General features: G+C 32.7%; 2 protein-coding genes across 5 annotated transcripts in view; both read left to right on the top strand.

Moving 5' to 3' along the window:
• Window positions 1–11,431, top strand: part of LOC129947596 (diencephalon/mesencephalon homeobox protein 1-A-like) — a 147,183-nt gene extending 135,752 nt beyond the window's left edge. For 2 of the 4 annotated variants that reach the window (XM_056058224.1, XM_056058223.1), the window contains exons 4-6: window positions 1,129–1,318; window positions 4,118–4,718; window positions 9,427–11,431. In XM_056058224.1, the coding sequence (XP_055914199.1) occupies window positions 1,129–1,318; window positions 4,118–4,718; window positions 9,427–9,802 (1,167 nt within the window). In that variant the 3' untranslated portion in view covers window positions 9,803–11,431. The remainder of the gene's footprint in view (window positions 1–1,128; window positions 1,319–4,117; window positions 4,719–9,426) is intronic. The other 2 variants (XM_056058225.1, XM_056058227.1) reach the window with 2 other exon arrangements.
• Window positions 11,432–18,829: 7,398 nt separating this feature from the next.
• Window positions 18,830–19,708, top strand: LOC129945697 (protein canopy homolog 4). The gene is made up of 2 exons (XM_056055556.1): window positions 18,830–19,099; window positions 19,167–19,708. The coding sequence occupies exons 1-2, from the start codon at window positions 18,927–18,929 to the stop codon at window positions 19,648–19,650; spliced, it is 657 nt and encodes a 218-aa protein (XP_055911531.1). The 5' UTR covers window positions 18,830–18,926; the 3' UTR covers window positions 19,651–19,708.
• The last annotated feature ends 4,516 nt before the right edge of the window (window positions 19,709–24,224 follow it).

The following is a 24,224-nucleotide window of genomic DNA, read 5'->3' as shown; positions in this document are numbered from 1 at the left end:
CAGGAAAGCATATTAATACCTTAAAAGGACTCTTACAAAATTCTTTAGATAGACTAATTTTTTTGAACTGATCGGTGTGGACTGGGTGTTAACCAACACAAAACCGATTTGAGCAATTTCATTATTCAAATGGAATTCTTCCGCTGGACAGTTAGCGCTTAAAAAACAGTTTCTATTAAATTTGTATTTAATTAGTCCTTTTATCGATTTGGGATGGAGAATGTAGGACAGAGTATATATAATATTAAAAAAGGTGGTATACCAAAATCACAGTTATTTTATTCACTATAAAATACATATTGTTGAAGAGAAAGAATGATAACAATCAAAGAAGGTGATATACATTTATCAAAACAATATGGTCAATTCAATTTTCTAATAATAATAGAATCATTTAATTAAGCTGTCAATGGCTGTATACTTAAATTATACTCATAAGCAAAGCACGTGTGTCGTAATAAAAATAAATTTGTTTCTATTCACACACATTTTTCACTTGATGTTATACAAATTTCAGTCAATTTGCATTTATAGTCGATTCGCATTCACTTGCTATTATGACTTGATTACATGCTAATGTTATCCTTTCGACCTGTCAGCATCTTTCTGGAGTTAAAAAATGTCATGCAAAATAATGTTAAATAAAGAATATCCGCATATAAGTGACCAAATTAGATTATCTTCCAGTACATTAAACCGATTCAGGAAATCGTAAACTGTCTGACTCAGTTTTTCTACCGATTGAGATGACGGCAAAAATACCAACCGAACTGAATTCAACCTTTGTAAATACTGTCTTTCGGTCCATCAAACAAACATTTAAAAACAAATTTTTGAAACGCAATGGGGATGATTGTCCCTGTATAGTTGGGTTGTATATTTTGTGTCTACTCTTCTGATAGTAAGAAACTTTTGTTTTAGTAATTTTTCCTTAAGAGGCTTCTTTATGATTGCACAATGTTTACCCTTCTTTTGCTAATACAAAATTTGCATAAATGTATGGGCATTATTCATAATTCTTTTTTTAAATGTCAATTCAAAGTTCACCCACGTCGCATCTGTTCAAATTTTGTTCAAAATGACGTACATTTATTTCTATGCATTAAGTACTTTTTTTTATTTTTCTAGGTTTGGTTTCAAAATCGCCGTGCTAAATGGCGGAAGACTGAAAAGTGTTGGGGCCGCAGCACTATAATGGCGGAGTACGGTTTATATGGAGCTATGGTCAGACATTCGTTACCGCTGCCTGACACAATAATAAAGTCAGCCAAAGAGAATGACGCAGTCGCTCCGTGGCTACTAGGTATGGAAGCCAAAAGTAAATACATTTCTTTTTATTTCCTTGTATTTGTATAAGAATTACTGAATTTTTGAACTTTTAGTAGGTATAATATAAATGCATGCTTACCTACATATATTTTTGCTTGGTTAATTAAAAAATCTGAGCACTAAATTTAGAACGTAAAATATCTGAAAAATGTAAAGCAATAAACCTATCATAATGGCGTTAGGGCGAAAAGTTAGGTTTTTGTTTAAAGTATAAAAAAAGTCGGTTATTTTTTGCTGCGTTTTGATTATATGTCAAAAAATATGGAAAATATGATTTCATACTATTTATTATAAAGATTTACTGTAATCAGCTTCATTCAAATAAAATATAAGTCTTAAATACATACGTAGAAGGAATATCTACCCAATGGCGGATACAGGGGTATCAACTAAAGATTTGTCAGGTATTTAACGATCTTTACCAAGAAGCGGTTTGCTGTCAAAATCGACTAAAATCTTTGTAATTTATATTTTTGAAAAACTTTAGTAATGCTTTAGTTGCCTGAAAGTCGTTTTCAATTCTATCTTATTTGTTTTATTACACATAAATATTGTGTAAAGGTTTCTTAGTTTGTTTTTTTTCTTTCAAAATTGATTTTCTATTAAATACAAAAACTTTGAAGATCTTAAAAAATTGAAGAAATCTACTTTTTGAAGTAAATGTTCCTCAGATACTCTAGAACTGAATCGAATTTCAAGAATATAAATGTCCCAAAAACAGCAAATTTGCGTAAAAATAAACGCTAATTGAAAAACGTAATGAAAGTTTCGTACCTAAATTTATTTAATACAAAAGCCTTGAATCTCTTAAGAACTGAAGTAAGAAGAAATTCTGTAACATGTAATTCTTAAATGCCACACTAAAGTTTCTTCCCAACTTATTTGCTTTTATTTAATTTTTAGGGAAGTTTTGTACTGAAATGCACCTTTTTCCTTAAATTCAAGAACCAACATTTTTCTATCTACAATTTTTTTGTTGACTCTAAGATCAAAATATTTCCAAAAAATTCACGCAAAACATTTTTTTTTTAAGAATTCGTCCTCTTGTATCAGCTCAAATCTACGACTGTAGTATGACGTTAGTAATAATATAGCCCCCAAAATTGAATCTGAAAACCAGACAATTCTTCATTTCAGATTCTGTTTTATTTTCCTACGAAAGGGTCACATTTTTCTAGCGAACTTTACCATTTTCTGGGTTTTCGCTTTTATATTTTTTGACGCGTTTTGCGCATTTGTGGCAATAAGAATGGAATACATTATTTTTGGAAAAGAAGCTACACACAATTTTTAACATTTCTGCGTGAAATGCACCAAAAACCATCGATTGTGTTTTAGATTTTATATATGGCACATTTACAAAGTTGGAAACTTTCATTTGTAAGGAGTAGTCCAAATTAAATAGTTAGACCATATCTTGCTTTACCAACAGTTTTGTATAATAATCTGATAACTAAAGGTGTCACCTTAGCCCTTGATGAAAGATACACATTATGTTTTTTTTTTTTATTTTTTCAGAATCCTTTAGAGAACATTGAAGAACATTTTTAAGTGGTGCTCAAAAATTCATTTTTAAGTTAAGCGTGTGAACCCTCCCCCTGATTAAAAGTATACATATATTGTGTATTTTATCGAAGATATTTATTGGAATAACAATTTTCACTTCGGTTGCCCATCTGTATCTGGGCTCAAGATGTTGCAAAATCTAATATCATTGATAAAATGTTTGCCATTATCAAATACCCTATATATTTCTTCTACACACGTATGTACGTATGTATCTTGTAATATAGTGGTTTCAGGTTTGTTCACTTTTGAGCTTGTGTCACAGTTTTTAGGCATGCATATTTGTTTATTTTCTGAGACAGTCACTTGTAGAAATAATCCAGACGGTAAAAGTAGGTCAATGAAATTCAAATTCAAACAACAGGTAGTCGATTTTTTAATTTTAGATCCTTTTTGTAAATTTCAGATAACATTAATGGCAGTTAGCCAGACGCAAAATTTAGAATAACCTATTTTTAAGGGTTCAGCAATTTATTATAGTAATTTGCTAAATATTTAACAATTTATTATGGGAGTCAAAAATGTTAAACCTTGGCTAACTAGTAATTAAAACGAGCATAAAACAAGTCTAAAAAGTAAAAGTTCGTGGAAATTTGCTAAATCGTTTACAATTATACGCCCATAACTTAAAACCAATACAAATTGAAAGATGAACATTTTGAAATGAAAAGTATGTTCGACATCAATGATTTTTTTAATTTGACCTGGTCACACATATTTATAGAAATAAATTGTTTTAATAATTTACCTTTGCTTTAACTAAATTCTTCATGCATGTGTTTTTTTTGATCGAATAATTCCGTCAATCAATAAATACACACCTAACGTATCAAAAAGAAAAATGTTTGTAAATAAATACATAGACACTCGTGTCACATGGATAGGGACAAGTTTTTTTCATTTTATATTTGCCGATATTTCTTAAACCCTTAGTTTTTTTCTTGGGTTTTCCCAAAAAAGCTACGGGTTTAAGAAATATCAGCCAATACAAATCTAAAAAAGTTTGTACTTATTCATTTGATACGAAGTGTACCTGTATATATGCATAGCTCACCTCTCTTAACAGCTCAGCTCACTTAACAGCTCAGATCACCTAACAGCTCAGTTAGAGGGTGAGCTACCTAAAAAGTTAGCTGGGCTGTTAACCCTTAGATCTATAGTGTAATACATTTACTACATCATAAAACTGATACATATTTATTTATTTAAATATTATTTATAGGCATGCATCGAAAATCTCTTGAAGCTCAAGAAGCTCTTAAGGATGAAAGTGGTGCCAGTGATCACGACGACAATACATCGAAATCAAACGACGAATTTCGACAGATGACGTCATCATCAGAATCGCTCAACGTAGTTAGTCCACCCCCTCCACCGCACTCATCTGCCGACACAACACCAACGGGCAATTCGTCGCCCATAAACCCACACATGGATCTTGGCAGTCCACCGCAAGCACATACCCCACTTCAAGCCCACTCACCCCTGCATCATCATCATCATCACCACCAACATCAACACCCATCTCATCATAATCTTCACCAACAACATCACCAGCTACATCATCACCAGGGAGGGCATTTATTGGACAATCCCTCGAATAAAGACCTTCACATGCTCATGAACTCTGCTGCTGCTGTAGCTGCTGCAAATGCTATACACCCCTCACATTTGTCGTGCATACACCACAGTGTCGCCCCACCACCTCCCCCACCTCATGCACATGCACAATCACATGGCCAACCGACAGGCTATATGGACCAGGATCCAGAGGCCTTCAGGTGGGTTAACAACTACAATCGAGACCCAATTTCAATGATACGGTGATTTGACTTTCTTTTTTAACAAATTCCTAAATTTCATATAACTTTGGGTATTTAGTACGTCAACTTGTAGTTTGCTCCTCGGTTTTTATTAAAATATATTTACACAGAGATAGGTAACTAAAGACAATATTTTCTTAATTCTTAAATTTTTATAAGATGCTAGTTAAATACATTTTCGGACATAAACAAATTTGTCTGTCCAAAACTATTTTCCATAAGAATATTAAAGTTTTTGATTTTTCTTTGTAAAAAAACTGGTAAAATGTGTTTTTTAATTGCACGGTTTTTCTAGTAGCCTCACAAACGTTCTTTGGCGTAGCCCCACAAAGCTATAACTGGCCCCTATATCATGGGTTATATTTATTAACAATGCACCAAACTAATACTTTAAATTCCTCATTTTAATAATGAACTTCCCATAAAGATATTTGTATAGACTTTTGTTTCTTCATTTTATAATTAATGAACATTTTCACCAATTTTTGAGAGGTAAGATACTTGTGTATTTTATTTTTCCTAATATAAATCAACAGATTACAGAAAATTAGTTTATATTGCCGAGTAAGTATGTAAATCACCTTTCCCATGTTTTGAATAAACAAATGCCAATTGGGTTCGATAACTTCAATCATCATGTAGTATTCTAAATTTTGCACAGCGTTCATCATACGCTGGCGTAAGGTAAATGCTGATCGGTACAACTCGGCTGCCTGAGGTGAGAATTTTTTTGCAGTACTGTTCTCTTTCCAGACCCTTTGACAATAAAAAATAATTAATTTAATTTAAACAATATTTATTTAGCATTTATTATAAAATTTAGTTTGTAGTCGCTAATTTTATTGATATGAGTTATCCGACAGCTATGAATTCTCATATAAATTATTCCTCAACTAAATGCGCTCAGACATTATTTGAAGATACATTGTCCATTCTGTTCAAATATTGATAGGTATTGTACCATATGTTGTTATTGTTATTCCCTCAAGATGTTAAGAAAAAGTTGAAAGAATTATCTAAAAACTACCATCTGAATAGATACAAGATTGAAATTGTTTTTTGATTCAAATAAAACAAGTTTTGGTCAAGACGAAGTTTCGTCACATTCTTTGGAATTATGAAACAAAATTAAACCCTAGACATCCTTAAGGCGCCAGTTATAGCTATTCACAATTGAAAACAAACATTGGATTTTTTTTGACAGGTCGTTTATAGATATCATTACAAATTTCTGTCATTGAAAAATGTTTACTGATTGAAAGACAACAAAAAATGTTTACTGCCAGAAATCTGTCATAAGGCGCAGGTTATAGCTATCATTAAAATCGATCCGGAAAAATTTTTGAATCAATATTTGACGGTGTTTCCCTTTGATTAGAAATGAAAACTATGGAAAGTTAATAATATACCGATCGATCGGAAATCAGACAAAGAATTTTTTTGAGAAAAAAAGTGTAGCTGCGCATTTATTTTCTCTAAAAATGTATTTTTCTATTTTCCGGTCGGAAATTCATTTTCCTAAACAGCTGATACTTTTATGTTCAAAACTGAAACGAATCCTTCCATTGATTTGGGTTTCGATTTCACAAAATTCCAATGACAGATTTTGTCAGTAAAAGTTTTTCGATGGATTTCAATCAGGATTTTTTTTCAAGGAAAGAAATTGGTGTACGTAGTCAAGGGATTCTGATTGGATAAATATAACTACAAAAGTAGTTGAAATTTCCCCTCCGACGTAGTGTAAGAAATTCGGCTACAAAGTTCGTGGAGAATGATCGGTAAAAAACACACGAATTCAAAATAAAATAAATCGCTTCGTAAATACAAATATAAGTTATTCAAATTGTGTCTTAAATTTGATTTTATTGAATTTAAAAACACAAAAGATAAGTTAAAGTTATCAAATCAAAAAGGTTTCTTATTTTATACATTTGCATTTGTCAACATGACAGTTCCAGATTGACTAGCTTTGTAGTGTAGTTTACAAGCTAGTTGAATTTTTGACTACGTAGCCACTAGATTTGTGATTGCGCCCATTTTTAAGGATAGCTGTAACCGACCTGTCAAAAAATTTCCAATGTTTGTTGAAAACCAATGACAGCTATAACTGGCGCCTAACTTGCCCCTAAGAAAAAGAGTTTTATGTCCGTTATTCAACCACGCGTTGAAAGACGGTGCAGTAGGGCGGGCAAGTCGGTCTTTGAAAAATACGATACAAGTTAACTGTACACTTTTTAGTTTAAATAAAATTTTGTTTCAGAGACCAATTCAAAATAATTTAATTAAATTGCAAAATAAACAAACCTATGTGGTCTAACAGCATTTAAAAAGACAAAAACTTGGTCAAATAAAACTGTTAAGAGAATTAGAAATAACTTGTAAAGAAGATTTTAAGAGTTATGTACGCATGAAGAAGTGTGCTTCTAAACATCTTCTGTCTAAAGTGACACCATTTACTAAAAAAAAGATAGTATAATGAGAAAAGCAATGTCTACTTTATAATTATTGATAGCTGTTTCTCCGCAGAGAATTTGACAAATAGTCATTAAAACCCGACATTATATATCTTTGAACAGCTTTCTTATTTCAGAATTAAATGGCCGTAATTATTAATTTTTTGCTCGTCATTCACTATTCTTTTTGAAAAAAAAATCGCAAAAATTGTTTTCCAAATGAGCGGTTGTACAAATTTCAATATTCACGTCACAAAATATCTGCACAAGTTAACGAACCTGAGCAAATATCAAAATTATTGTGATTTTTAAACACTTAATTGTAAAAACCGCACAAACAAACCCATTGACGACGCAACCAATCTGTACAAACCCCAATTTGCATAGTTATTTTGTTTCACTGTTACACCGATCTTACAAATTGATGATAATAATGGCCAATGAAACATAGTATTTAATATTTTGAAAGAAATACAACTTCTGTATGCTGAGGACAATATGTTGGCATTTTTAGCAAGACAAGAATCTCAAGCCCTCTTAAAAATTTGTAAGTGCTTGGCTTCGCGATCACCATTGAGAATTTGTCAGCGGATTTGAAAAACACTTAAGTCGCCATAGTTTTTAACAATAAACACCAACTATGGCTTAAATAAAAAAGGTATAGAACGACATTCCGAAAAGAAAATACCATAAACTTGTTGAGTTCATGCTACGTCATACGGAGGTGGTCAAAAAGAACGAAGGAGGCCATTCTGACTATTGAGAAAATCACAAAACATTTGTTTTTATATCACAACTGACTGCTACTTAATTTAATTTGACCTATTCAAATATTAATGCATTTAGGAAAAAAAAATTCCAACATTCCTTGATGCCCAAGTGCAGTAATTTTTTTTGTAACGACCTCAGCTTTAATTAGTTACACCATTCATTTTGTCAACTCATTGAAGTCTTAAAAACTTTAATCGCATAACTTTCCGTTTTTCGTCAATTTGCGCAGCTTTTTGTTAAGTTTTATTCGTAACAGTCCAGCGGTGTAAAATCACATGATCTTGTTGATATCGCCACGACGAGTTGTGTGGCATGTGGCAGCTTTTGTTAAAACCTCATATTCTCCAAGTCGTATTTTACCTTGATTGCTTAGTTGGAAGATTATGTAAACCACAATCTCCTCTTGAAGCACGATATTAGATTGTGGCAGAATCACCATTTTTGTGGTAGGTTTGAACAATTTTAATGCGTTATGAGATAGCTAAGCGATCCATTTTCGTAAATGTCAGACTTTCAACTGAAAAAAAAATGGTTTAACTACTTAGTTTGACTGATGTCTAATTCCAGCCTTATCCTTTTGAAACCGTAAAATGTATAACCTGTTTCATTATGGCATGGTACCAAACTAATTTTATTTTGAAAAAATCAAGTAATAGTTTTGTTTCAAGAAAAATAAATGCTGTAAGGAAAATATTCATTTTTATCTAAATATTGAGTAGTTATTCATTTCGAAAATTACACAAACTTTACTAAAAAATATACTTTATAAATTTCGTAGCCTGAAAATACTGATTGTCGTGCAAGTGCCACAATGGAAATGGTAAATTAAAATTCGATATTTCCAGATTTCTTGGCACCCTGGTATTGACAATAAAATTGATTCCTTGAAGATAGAATTTAATTTTTTTGGAAATTTCGTAGACATCCTGAAAAGAAACAAATTATTCGAAAATATTGGCAATAAGAACTGAAATTTATTTGAATTTTCACCAAACTCTTATTAAAAATTTTTAAATAGAGGGAAAAAGTGAGACTTAGTCAAGTAATATCAAATCATTGAAGATTAATGGATACATTTGTAAAGAAATAAGTTTAAAAATGGAAGATGGAACATCTTCAACAAATAATAATTCATATAGACATGCATATATTTTCTATCTGCTAAAAAAAGTAGTTCAAATGAAAAACCTTTTATTTTTAGTTCGTTATTTCTCTGTGTAAGTATATACTCCTATTAAATTAAGATGAATATATTCATAGACTTCTCATAAGCTATACATGACCCGAATGTTTGCTCTGAAAATCATGTAAATACCATTTTAATTTAGTGTAAACCGCCAAAATTATTCTTAAAGATATAATCCGTCTACCTCTATATGTTGTTAAAGGTTAACTACAATGTGATATTCATACCCTTGTAATTTTTACTATACCCCCTAAAGCTAAAACTCATAACTTTGTTTCTATTTTTTTTTTTTTTTCAGGAATAACTCTATTGCATGTTTAAGAGCCAAAGCTCAAGAGCACCAAGCCCGTTTGCTAAATAGTGGCCTATTTCTTCAAGTACGCTCCTTAGCTGGACTTCAAAGCCCGGCTACCAGCAGTAGCGCAAGCTTATCTCCTCAACCTCAAAGTAATAACAATAATAGTGTAAATATCAGCAGTAACAGCATTAAATGTGATATTTTAAAAATTCATGAAGATGCGTCCGAACAACCTTACTCCCTCAAACGAAACCAATCACCAACAGGCCAATTATCAAGCTCTCATCAATTAAATAACGTTAATTTATTCTATCAACAACCTCATCAGATGAAAATTGAACCACGGCAAAGCTTAGAATGTGGTTCAGATATTTGACAAAAACACAACGATGGATTTTTTCAAAGAAATTTGGCGAGCAACGACAGAAGCGATGCATGATAATGTTTCTATATAGTTTGTTTTTGTATCGCCCCCAAACCACTAGTATGGTCAACTTCTAATAACTCGAATTTATTCTTCAGGACATTATGTCTATTTTGTAAATACATTATATAAGTATAAAAACAACTAATGATCATATTTTGTTCTTAGTCATAAGCACAAATAAAATTATATAATTTAAAACACAGACGAATATTTATAAATGCTGTAATTTACTCGTAACTACCTTTACACCAACGAATTAATTTTAGAATAAAAATAAATTTTGCATTCATATGCATGTACATAAGGTACCAACAAAAGTGCAAACGAAAGACTGTGAAAGTGTAATAAGCGATAACAAAGCTATTTTGCATTAAAGTATGTACTTCTATAAGTTGTTCAAAATTAGTTGTAATAATTTCTCTTAATCAAATTTTGTTTGGCCACACATTTCGCCCGAAATGTCTGCAGTTTCGAATTCACTGTTGACTCTTAGTTCTGTTAACTTCCTTGGCTTGTTATAATGACTTAACAGAATAGTTCCAATGCGTTAAATCGCACAAAAAAGTCGGTCAATCGACTGTCCCATTTTTTGAGATAACCGCTCATGAAACCTTGTAACAGGTGCTGTATTTCACATTTCCTCCAAGTTCATATCTTGCATTTCGGGACAAAAATAATGGAGCGATAACACTGGCCATTCAGAGTTACAGGACGAGTGCGTCAACGAAAAAAGATAGTCCAATAACCTTGCCGACATGCAAACCGTTCCAAACTATTAAAAATAAGGCCAAATTTACAAGAATTGAATTAATTTTGCTTTTGTAAAGTACAATAAAGCCAAATTTTTCAGTCGGTGTTATAACACTTAAACAGCGTGAAATAAAGCCAAATTTGTTTTATTTCACATTCAATGCAAAAGAAACTTTGTACACCCAACCTTGCGACTATCCCGAATCTTATGGTGCGCCCAAGCAGGGGAGTTGCACTTACATACCTTAACATACCTCATTGTTCATACTCACCGTTTACCTGATCAATTCTTATTACTATTATAACAGTATTGGGTTAACAACAAAATATTACAATATTTTAGCACATACCATTGTTTAAAAATCTGAGTATACTAGTTTTGATAAGCGCTTTGAACTGTCGTTCCAGAGGTCTTGGGTTGAATCCCTTCCTGTGCCTTCTAAAGTTTGTTCACGGGTACTGCCTCTTACAAAGGAAGCAACAAATCCTCCAAGAGTAGTTCCTGTCATGGAAAGTGCTCTCTCAAATTAGTCGTTCGGATCCCCTTTAAAAAAAGTCCCTGACAACATTACTCGCACAAAGGAATGGTTGATAGTTGTAAGCCACTAGGAACTAGTTTTCAACGGACTGTTGCGCCACCTTAGTTTTTTAGTTAAAATTTCTTTGTTATTACTTTATGCACGATCATAGTCTTTCGTTTGTATTTATTTGCTTGCTACTGATGTATTGTACATACGTATTTATGTATTTAAAAAAAAAATTGATCTCACATTAAGTTATTTTAGGTATGAAAGACCCAAAAACACAAATATTTATTTTAATAATAAGTATTATTTATACTAAACACATAAGTTTATGTTACTTTGAATTTATGCAAACAAAATTTTTAACTTTTAAAGATCTAAAAAGGATGTTCAAACCAATTTTTTGTGCAATAAAAGTTATTTAAAACAATAATGTATTTTACTTAGATGTATGTGATTAAATTGTCGTGTGCTGAATACGGTGTTAGAAACACGTAGGTTTTTGTCCAAATCCAAAGACCTTTAGATAAATTTCCATACTCGTAACTTGTAAGTTGTGCCTAAAGGGTATCCAGTTTTAATTTTAATATTCATTACTAAACATGGCAAGGGGCATAATTTTCAACTTCGGTCAAGCCATTATTTTTATAACATAATACGAACATTAGGAACCGACTTATGTGGTTTGTTCTCTTTCACCGTTAGTCTAAACATGTTTTGTTATAAGATGTTGAATGTATGGATGAAGTAGCTATGTTATTAGGGCCCCCTTAAGCTCACTTAGAGGAGAGCATTATGAAACTAACTCAATCAATCAAAAAAGCTGAATTCAAAAATTATAAAATTAATTAAATTTTATAAGAAAATACCTCACATTTTGGAACCGAATCTAGCCTTTTAGAAATTTAAAAATTCAATCCATCAATCAAAAAAGAGATCAGCTGAATTCAAAAATTATAAAATTAATTAAATTATTTCAAAATTATCTTCGATGTTTCGGTAACTGGGTTTGTTGCATAGCCAGAAAGGTAAATCAGTTCACTAAATAGTAAAAATTTTGTAAAGGAGCCCTTTAAAAGTACATTACATAATTTCGCTATTTAAGGATCTCTAACGCTTTTTTGATAGAGTTCACGAGTAAAGACCAAAACTGACAAAATGGACGTGTACCCGTGGATAAACAATTAGGCATAGAGAATGTAAGTATATATATATGGCGGAAAGCAAATAAAGAATTTTCTCATAAACATATTTGAGCTGTCGTGAAGCATGGCGGTGACGGTGAGTTCTTGGTATGAGGATGTGTTGCAAGTTAAATAAAATTAAAGTATTAAATGGCTAACATTTATATTTTGAAACAATTGGGATCCAGTGTGGGTAAGCTCGAATTCAAGACAATTTCAAATTCTACCAGGGCAACTGTCCAAAGCACACATCTTGCAAAATTCGCGGTTATTGTATAACTGCCCTAATGTTCTTGTAACACAAAAAATTCTCTTGACCTAAATGCAATCGAGCATATATAAGATGAACTGGGACGGCGAGTTTCTCAAAAGATCTTTAGAAACATTAAGGCCCTTAACACGGAACTTCAAGAATAAAGTATTCTAAAAACTTTACCTTGACGCCAAGAGGTATGGAGCAACCTAAAGACGTACATATGCTAAATTTTCCATGCGGGTGTTAATGACACAAATGGAACATTGAAGATGATAAACTTGACAAATCTACGACAGCTTGTTTGAAAATATTATACCTAAAAGCAGATGGCTTATTCCTCAAGACCTAAGACTAAGCATATTTCCAGAGAGAATATTCCAAAGGTGCGATATCGGAAGATCTAGACAGCCAAACGAAAAAGCGGGATCAGTGACAAAATAATATGCTAAGTCTTTTCATGAAAAAAAAACACCAAGGAAACTCATCAGCTGGGTTGGCGAAACAGGTATCAAATGAAAGCGTAGAAAGAATCTGTTGAGTGGGCCAACCATGCGTTCGTCCGTTATTTAAAAAATAAGTTCTCAAAATATCTTCTTTTTATTTACTCAGCACCAAATTAATACTAAAACTAATCTTAGCTACCAGTCATTTAGAGCAAGGACCTCTGATTTTTAAAGGTGTCTTAGATAAGTTTAATTCTAACATCTTTACAGGTATGTAGTTGATCAGTTTGAAATAGGTTTGAAAAAAAAATTAGACAAATGCCAATACATCGGTCTTTTTGACAGATATCACTTGACTTATACTGAGTTTTGTCTGAAAAGACTTACTCGTGAACAACTTTTGCAAATCATGCAAATTTGGTTACCAAAATAACAAGATTGTCCCATTGAACACCACTGGGCTATTTTGTTTGGGGTTATGTGAAGTGCGATTTGTCTAAGCAGATAAGTAACAAAAGGCTTTGTCACCTATATTGCTGACATGTGGTTCAAATGGCTGAAATTTATTTGGGGCAACCGCGACGTCGCTCGTCGTCAGCCGAATCAAATAGGGTGGCGCAACAGTCCGTTGTGAACCAGGGCCTAGTGACTTACAACTCTCAACCATTCCTGTGTGCTAGTACTGTTGTCAGGAATGGAAGGGACCTACAATTTAAGGCCGAATCCGAACGGCTAGATTGAGAAAGCACTTTTTCATGACAAGAATTACTCTTGAAAGATTTGTCAATTCCTCGCAAGAGGCAGTACCCGCGAAAATTATTTTTTTTTTATTTAAATTAAGCTGGCACAGGCAGGGATTGAACCCAAGACCCCTTGCATGACAGTCCAACGCACTAACCATCATGCCACGGGTAAAACGTCAGCCGAAACCATTTTTTAAACATAATGGCGTTCAATCTCGTGTTGGATAGGTGGATTTTTAGATACATTGTTGAACGAGTTGGATAGCTGTATTAAGATAACTGTAAAAATATAAAATCAACTTTCAGCTATTCACAAAAAGCAGTGAAACATTTGAAGTCAAAATTGGTGTAAGATAAAACATTTAATGGATAGTTCAACTGATTAGTCGGACGGTCATGAATTGATAGGTGCGTAACAGTTTAATAAATAAGACATAACCTTAATCTGTAATCTATGTTAAAATTTCTCTTAGCTCGACTGGAATTCTATGCTATTAATAATGTACTTGCAAAACCTCCGTTTTAAACCATTTACGTTTAACAGAAAACTATCCTAACAAAAACGAGGACTATTATGAAGTGGCAATACCTAGATATAGTTTGGAAGTTTATAGATCATCCTACGGAAATAAAACCATGCAACTATAGTTATCGCATCAATACCAGTTCGAATAGAACGAGTAATTAATTTTATTTAGGATTATGTCAATACAGTTTTCATATAAACATAACGAATTTTAAAGATATGGAATAACCGTTATTTATACATTTTTAAGGATTGAAACTTTTCGATATTCAATAATTGAATGTAACTGTTCTTAACGTTAAAAAGCAGTCTTCAATAGGGCGAAATGATAGCAATACAGTCAAACTTATGTAATACGAACCTCGAAGGAAATACAAAATCGTTTTGTTATAAGAAATTTGTTATACAGACATTTTTTTTGACATTACAGATATTCTTTTATATTTTCAAAACATACAATTCAAAAAAAAACTCATTCTAAAGAAATTAATCTCTTATTATTTTTGAATTAAAAACATATCGATTATTATACAAATTAAGAAAGATGAAATTATGAATCATCTGAGGTTTCGTCTTTTGTTTCAATAAAACTACGAAAATTATCAAATATCATTATTGTTGTTGTTTCCAACAAATTCAATTTTAGCGTTGTCTATCTGATCAATCCGATTCCTTAGATTTAATAACATTCAAAATTTGTTTGTATAGAGGAAGTAAATGGTAAAGCTTTTTTGAAGTTGCTGTTTTTTCCGATTATTAATAATCTTATCGTTGGTAATGAAATGAATCTTCATCGGACCCATCCAAACCCATCTTTGTTTAAACAGTTCACAATTTTACACAATTTAATGGTTGACATTACTTTATAAAGAAACAATTTATTTTAATATAAGGAATTTAATTCGTTTAGGTCATTTCTAAAGACGAAAGAGAACTGATAAGGTATATCTAAATGAAAGGAAATCTTACAAACAAACAAAAGGTATGTACATATGTATATATAAGTAAAACGTTCCTACAGCTTCAAATATTTATTTGATAATAATAAATAATTTTTCTAATTGATCAACTCATAATAAAATAACTACTTAGAGTTATAAACATAGAGAAATATATTTAGTAAATATATTTCTCTATGGTTCATGGAAACGCTCACGAACATAAAAATGCTTCGTTCTTTTGTGAAACTCGGGATTCTTTCCTAGCTTTACAGCACTTGTACTATCGACTTAATATTGGTGACAGTATTTCTGCAGCCATAATTTCTGCTTCAGTTGTTGATAATGTCACGGTTCGTTGAAGCTGACTCGTCCATGAAACAGCACCACCAGCAAACAATTAAATTACTCCAATAGTGGAACGTCTAGTTTTAAGATCGCCTGCTTAATCAGCATCACTCTAAACTGCCAAATTGTCTTTGCTCTTTCCTTGGTATTTTAAACATAAGCCGGTAGTACCACGGAGATAACGAAAATTTCTTTTAACGCTATATCCAGTCATCTTTGCTAGGATTTTTCGTCTTCCTTGCTGCAGAACTTACTGCAAAAGCGATGTCTGGCCGAGTTGGTGTTGCCAGATACATCAAGCTCTCAACAGCTTCATGGTATGGAACTTGTTCTCTTAAATCTTCAAATTTTGAATTTTCTTTCTTCCGATTAGCTAAAGTCAAAACTGGATTACATTCATCCATTCTGAAACGATCCAAGATTCGTTTTGTATATTTTTCTTGGCTTACCTTAATTAAACCATCATTTTCATTTTTTCTCTTCATGCCGAGAAAATTTTCAAGAGTTCCGAATGTAATTTTGAATTCATTTTTGAGTGCAAACATACAATTTTGTAGTTCATCCTCGTTATTTCCATCGTCAACATAAACCGCTACATAGAGAACATTTTCACTATTGCTGCGATAAAATAGACATACCCATGTGCTATTTTACATAAAGGCCTAAATCGTGTATGCCAACAACGTCGAGCTTGCTTAAGACCATACAAACTACCTTTTATTCGGCGTACTTGACCAGGGCCCTATTTCATAAATATTGACAGGTGACAGGTGACAATTTGTAAATGACAAACCTGACAATTGTATAAATTCGGTCCCATAAAAAAATTGACAACTTTGTAAAATTCCCTGACAATTTTACAAAGTTGTCGAGATTTCGGATCATAAAAAAATTGTCATGACAATTAATTTTCAGGGATTTTTTTAAAAATTGTCACAAATTCCCCGACAAATTTGTAGTGACAATTTTTTATGAAACAGAAAAAATGGTACAAATTACAATTTTGTCAGTATGTAGTTGACAATTGTGACAAGCAATTGAGTTTCGGTCGTAAGGTGACAATTTTATTTTAATATAATGTTTGCAAGTGAAAGTGACGACGAACGCGAGGTACGCCACCCTCAAATTTTTAGACAAAGGATAAACAATGATTTCGCTTCATTAAGTGATTATCAATTTAAGGAAAAATTTTGCGTCTGCAGCAGCAGAATATATTTTGTTAAAAATCGGTCATCACCTTCAGCATCCCACAAAAAGAAACCATGCTCTTGATGCCAAGACCCAAATTGTATGTGGAAGTGGAGCTCAGTACCATGTAGTTGCTGATGGACAGGGTGTTTCTAAAAGTTCCATTCAGCGCTGCGTCAAGATATTTTGCAATCTGACGGTAGATAAACTAATGGGGGAAGAAATCCGCTGGCCTTCGGAAAATATTTTATCTATACCTGCACGTTTAAGACATTTTGCTAATTTTTCTTGTGTTGCTGGCATTGTTGATGGTTCATTTTGGAGTTTTTTATGTTTCTTAATTCCAATTTTTTTTTCAATTTCATGTTTTGTGTTAACTGTTTGATTCCTACTTGGTTCTTCCAAACGATGTCTTTTTTTTGGGCAGTTTGTTTTCACAGCTCGCTTCCTCTAACACATATATTTGTGTTGCTGTAGTGTCATCTCCAGATGGCTCGGGAACGGGAAGACCTTCAATAATGGGTGAAGCTTTTCTACTATTTCCAGAATTATTTTATCACTTTCGTCTATGATACATTTTTTACTTCCTCCTGACCCAGTTCTTTTTTTATTGTCTATTTTTTCCTAGAATTAGTTTTAAAGTATTAAAAATATTTGTGGTATGACTAATAAATGTTTCTTTTTATTATTAACAATTGTTCTCTTTCTCCAATTCTGCCATATAGTATCTCGAAAATATTTCCAATCTTTTTTAGAGTCCATTGCGTTGAGGGATTTAACTCTGTCTGCAACCTCCTTCCATTTGTTAGTTTTCTCTTCATGGGTCAAGGAATCGCTGAATTTTCCAAATAAAACGTTTTTATTTTCGAGTAAAATTTTAAGAACACTTATTTTTAGAGTATTATTCATTGTAATTTAATCTGCACTTCATTTAAGTATTAAAACTGAAATAATACTCTGGAACGAGTTGTAAACAAGGTCAGAGACTAAATGAGAAAAACAGTTATTTAACTTTTTTATGTACATGCATACACAATTTGTAAATAAATAATACTGTAGATCAGCTAGGGCTAACAGCATGCGATGTAGAAACGAGCTACAGAAGTAAATGTTTCATCGTAATCGATACCTTTTTGTTAAACATACCCTTTTGCATAAAGTCGTGCTTTATATCGCCTATTCCCATCATTTTCTACATTCTTCACTCGAAATACCCTTCGATGTTGGACTACTTTTACGTTTTTAGGTAGTTTAACAAGTTTCAATGTTTGATTTTCTTTTTGAGATGATAACTCATCTACCATTGCTTAAAGCCACTGTGCTTTATCTGCTGACTTCAAGGCTTCGAAGTAAGAATTCGGTTCTTGACTAAAATCACCTTGTTCTACAAATATGAGATACTCCCCACCTGTCATCAAACTTGGCTTTTTTCTTTCTCTTCTGTTGATGTTCAATTCGTTTTCCATTGAATTTTCAGCACCTAAAAATGAAGCATTTTCTTCATTCTGACAATTTTCTTCAGGTATGTATATATTTTAAGGTGAAATTAACAAAACGTCTTATGGAAACAGTTATACATGTATCGAATCGAGTGCAGACGAAGCCAAAAGTAGAATGAATACCATCAAACACACCCTTAATATATACTTCTTTGGGTAACAATCTAACTGCCCCCTATATTTCACAATTCGAACCCGAATATTTGCAATACTTATAGCAATTTTATATGCAAAATTGAAGATTTCAAAAATAAAATAATTTCTGCAAGGTAACATAATTGGCGTTTTTTATTTGCATGCAAATAATAAATTATTTTTATGTTTTTTTTTAATCCTTTTGTATATCCAACTCGGAACAGAAAATTTCTCATTGAAAAAGCAGCTGTCAAAACTTGCGTATTCACAATATGAAAATATTAACCCCCTCTCAGTCAGCTGTTTCAATAAGAAGAATTGAAATAAAAATGGCAGCCGTGGTGAGTTTCTTATCTTCGAATAATAAATCTGTAGTACCTTAACACAGAAGCAAAAATACTCAACTCCAGTGTATAGTGTATATACCATTGTATATATGAAATGATGCAAAGACAGAACTCAAAAGTCAGATTTGTATGTGGGTTCCTGTTTCTTTCGTATAATTTACGGCAAAAACAAGAAAAACTTAATTAAGGAAAATGTTTCTAAAAATATTTATTGTGTTTGGCCTCGCTAGCATTGTTTTAAGTGGTCCTGAAGAAGATGAAGGAGTTAAATTCGCTAGTAAATGCGAAACTTGTAAAATTCTGGCAACTGAACTACAGGATAGATTAACTGAGACCGGCAAATCTCATGATGTTCTTGAACTTGGGTTCGTGTTAAGAAGTTTACAAGAAATGTATAACATTGCAATTTATAATTTGTTTCTTTTTTTTTAGCTATTCACTAGACGAAGTTAAACCAAAGAAACGAACCGAATATCGTCGCAGTGAACTGAGGCTCGTCGAATCCATTGAAAACGTATGTGATCGAATTTTAGAATACAATCTTCACAAAGAGCGACAAGACAGCACCCGGTTCGCCAAAGGTATGCCTCAGACGTTCAAAGCCCTACACGGTCTTGTAGACAAGGGTGTAAAAGTTGATTTGGGAATTCCATATGAACTCTGGGATAGACCACCAATTGAAGTAACTCAAATGAAGACACAATGCGAATACCTTTTAGAGAAATATGAAGATGTAATCGAAGACTGGTATTTTAAGCACCAAGAAACAAAGCCCCTTTTACAGCATCTCTGTGAGGAAAAGGCGCTTCCAAAACATGACCAAAAATGTTTAGCCGAAGTTGCAGCCCCACAAAACGATGATGACACTGTAGAAAAACATTCCAAGGGAGATAAAGCAAGCAAAGAAGAGTTATAGGCGCTCGAGTATGAATTCCAAAAAATAAAGAAAAAAGAAATTTATTTATAACTTAGAACCAACTAATTATCTTTTTTATGTATTCTATAATAATTATATTCAGTATCCTAATGATAAAGTGATTTTAATATCACTCACTCATCACAAATGAAAAAAATAGTGGCACTCTAATTCCAGTTGCCTGAATCGTTAATGGTGCATTTTACAGATAACTACTTGGTCCATGGAAATGAAGAACTATTTTATACTAAAAGGACAAATACAGGATTGTCACTTTTAAATAACATATGCTTGGCAACTACGAAAAATGTTATTGCCGAAAGAAATCTGTTTTTTTAATTTTATATGTTTTGTTAACTAAAAGCAAGCTTATAGAATCATATTTGTCAGAAATTAGTTATTGACTTTATTTAAAAACATAATATACATTGTATACTTAAGCATGTAAAGTCTTAATAGTTTGCCTATGGCCATCTACAAGACTGACAATTTAAATCTAAATATAACAAACAGCAAACATAAAAGATTTTAATTAATATTATGTTTATGATGTAAAGTCATGGGCTATGGATTGTCTATAATGTAGTGCAGCAATGACGTAACCATTCAAAACGTTCCATCATTTTTCAACGTTTTACTCAGCAAGGAACTCGTCATTCATCTTAAACTTCTTCAAAAGTGAACAAAAGTTGGAAAGTATTGGAAGGTCAAGTCTGTGAGGCATATAATTCAGAACTAATAATTCCTCTCGTTTTTGTTTCCAAAATTGTAATATTTTCTTTGGCCCATCCGAGGAAAATAAAGTATGTTCCAATCTTTAACATACAAATTTAATGAAATGACATCAAAAACCAAAATTTAATTTTTAAAATTTAGATTTTGATTGGATTAAACTGCACAGTATAATAGGTTTATAGAGAGGAAAAGAACAATGAACTTGAATGTGCAGTAAGCATCAGTATTCGTTGAACATAAACACTTTCGAGTAAAAATGTATTCTGCTATACGCCTGATTTTTTTTTTAGAAAAAGCTCAAACTCAGGAGGATATTACTACCCTTATTATGCAGAGACACAGCGTGAGCACTAGGAAAAGGAGACGTCCATACACATTGGTTATGAATTCCTGAATATTGCAATCATTAAGAGGACAGAGTACTTTACGGTATTCCGCATTCGCGTAGTACGGATCAAGAACGAATCTCTGTACTTTACAGTACGAAGTAAGACTCGAGGGTATACTGATGAGCAGTCATCTAAGTGCGAGTATTACAGTTCAACTGTTTGAGGAGAGGAATGCAGCTGGCTATTTCTATTGAGGATAAACCATTAAAATAACCTTATGGAAAAACCCTTAAAATAACGATAAGTTTAAACAAGAGCGTTACGACTAACTTATGGTGACATTATCACCATTGAAATTTCCAAAACGCTTTACACGAAAATCAAAGAAGACTTTAATAACAACCAACTAAGAGAACAAGCTGGATAACAGACCTTCTTGCGGACAATGAATAAGCTAATAGAAAAATGCAGTGAATTAAGACTACCGGTTTATTTTGTATTTATTGACTTAAGTAAAGCTTTTGACTCCGTTGAGCACTAAATGATAATATGGTCCTCCCTGAAAAATCAACACATAAACCCAAATAAAGTAGAGACGATTAAAAATAAATGTTTACAAAGATAAGACAGCACGTATGAAAACAGACTCAAGTTTAATATAAGAAGAAGAGTAAGACAAGAAGATCAGCTTTCACCACCACTATTTTGTTCAGCTCTGGAAGACATTTTCCCAAAAACTAACTGAAAAATAAAATATGGAAAAGAATATTTGTATAAGTTTTTAACAATTTAAGATTTGCATACGATATAGTTCTTATTTATACAAAAGCAAAACACATTCAAGCCAATGGGCAGATTCAGGCAACATAAGAGACTTCATTTGCAGGCAACTTTATATTGGCCAGGTTCAGGCAACATAGGGGACATCATTTGTAGTCAACTGCATTCTCTGAACGTACATTTTGACCATGGTAACTAGTTAGTTTCCCAGGCGTCATGAATTTTGAATTCAGAACTTTACTTCACAAACCTCTTCTATAAGTTCATAGTATAAGAACTACCAAAAACATTAGTGTCTACAAAACACTTCTCAGGTAAACTACAAGTCCAAAAAGATTTGTATTTTGAAGAACTATTACTGATTTCTTTTTTTTTAAATTAACACGGAACCCTTTTATAGAAAATATTGAATGAAGTTGTTCGGAAAATAAATAAATTATAGAGTAATAAAGTTCAGCTTTCAGTTGAATTTAAAAACGTGATTAACTGTCTTTCTGACAAAAACACTTCATAGTTAAGGAGATTTCTCTTGACTAACTTTCGAGTAGACTTTCCAAAAGCTAGCCAATCAGATACCAGAAACTTGCCTTACTTTCAAGTCCCTTATGTCGTCTGAACCTGCCCAATGTCCAGATGGTATCCCCGCTACTGTTCTGTAGAGGTGTTCTTCAACGTTAGCAAAACCACTGCGTGAGCTTTTTCATCGGTCCTACTCCCCAGGTCTCGTTCCGAGAAGATGGAAAACTGCATTTGTCCAGCCCATCCCCAAAAAAGGCGAATCTTCCTCCCCCTCTTATTACCGACCGATCGCACTTCGATTGCGTCCCTTCTTTCCAAGGTCATGGAAACGCTGATTAATTATCAGATCAAGAAATATCTTGAAGATCGAAAGCTTCTTAATGACCGGCAGTACGTCTTTAGAAGCAATAGGTCCACTGGTGATCTCATGGTTCATCTCACCGAATAGTGGAGCAAATCTTTACATCGTTTTGGAGAAAGTAAGATTATTGCACTTGATATTTTAAAAGCATTTGCTAGAGTTTGGCATCAGGCTCTCTTATCGAAAACGCCTGCTTTCGGTTTTGCATGAATCCCAGCTTCATTGGACTCGTAAGTACCTTTCGGATCGTTTAATACAAGTAGTATTTAAGTCTGAAAACCATAAAATAAATACTGGTGTCCCCAGGGCTCTGTTCTATCTCCAACACTCTTTCTCATTTTTATTAATGATACTGTACGTAATGATAGTACCCTTAGCTTTTCATATTCATATTCCACCTCTTGGGGAAGGATCACATACGCGATGTCGTCAAAAATGCAGCAAGGTGTTTGGGTTTCCTTAGGCGATGCAAGAATTATTTCACCCCTTCTGATCTGGCTGTTATCTACAAGACTTATGTCCGTCCATCTCTGGGCTGGTGCTTCTGCTACTTACTTAAGCCTCTTGTGTAGTATTGAACGTAGATCATTTAAATTGAAAGGTGATAATATCATCATAAGTTTATTTACTTCGCTTGAACATCGTCGTAAGGTTTCTTTTCTGACTCTTTTTTACTGTTATTTTAACGGTTTATGCTCTAGTGAAATAGCCAGCTCCATTCCTCTCCTTAAACAGATTAACTCGCGCTTCTAGAAATGCTCATCAGTATACCCTCGATCCCAACTTCGATCGTACTGTCAAATACAGAAATTCGTTCTTTAGCGGTACTACGCTGTGGAATGCCTAACCACACTCTGTCTTTCTTAGTCATTGCAATATTCAGGAATTCAAAACCAATGAGCAACGATATCTCATTTTAAACCCTCTCTCCTCTTCCTAGTGCTAACACTGTGCCTCTGCATAATAAGGGTAGTAATATCCCCTTAAGTGCTTATTAAAAAAAAAAAGATTTTAGGCTGCTTTCTGCTGTTTTACCGATCCTTACATACGGACTACAAACGATGAGCTTTACTGCAAAAATACTTGACCAGCTAAGGATCCCAAAATGGAAAGAAAAGGGTACAAAATGAAGATATTCGCAATAGAACCAGAATTATTAACGTCATAAATAGAACAAGAACGCTGAAATGGAGCTTGAAAGGACATGTATTTAGAATTCACGGCCAAATATGGACAAAAATGTCAACGAAATGGGGACCAGAAAACAATAGACCAGCAGGACGACCTAATAAAAGGTGGAGTAACGACTGATCACAAATAAGCACAAATTGGTACAACAAAGACAAAAATAGAAACACATGGGGAGGCCAATGACCAACATCATTAGCTTTTAAAATTTTTCCTAACTATTTTATTTTTAAATTCAAATTATTAATTTATAAATTAAATTTATAATTGCATATACATATTTAATAGGAGTAGGACACACTTAGGCCAGTTTAATGGCCCATTGTGATACCACATGAATCTTAAGGAAACGTTATGTTGATATCACGTTTTCTTTAGGCCAGGATAAGACTTCTTTTATCGCCACAAGTTCCGCCTGGAACACGATACAATGATTCGTTTGTTTTTGATTCATTTATTTATTTATTTAATCCGTTAATTATCTAACGTTAATATAAACTTATAGCTATTTACATAATTTTTAATTTAAAATTTTAATTAATATAGAAATAAATAAATACTATAACAAATTAAAAAATCTTTCTTTAAATTGTTTACTTTTAACATTGTCATTAACAGATGAAATTAAATTATAAAATTTATTGAAGACTGAAATCAATTGA

Source organism: Eupeodes corollae, chromosome 2 (assembly GCF_945859685.1).
Source record: "Eupeodes corollae chromosome 2, idEupCoro1.1, whole genome shotgun sequence".
In the NCBI taxonomy this organism is placed as follows: domain Eukaryota; kingdom Metazoa; phylum Arthropoda; class Insecta; order Diptera; family Syrphidae; genus Eupeodes; species Eupeodes corollae.
The sequence above is the reverse complement of the archived record's forward strand: the minus strand, read 5'-3'. Positions and strand labels throughout refer to the sequence as shown.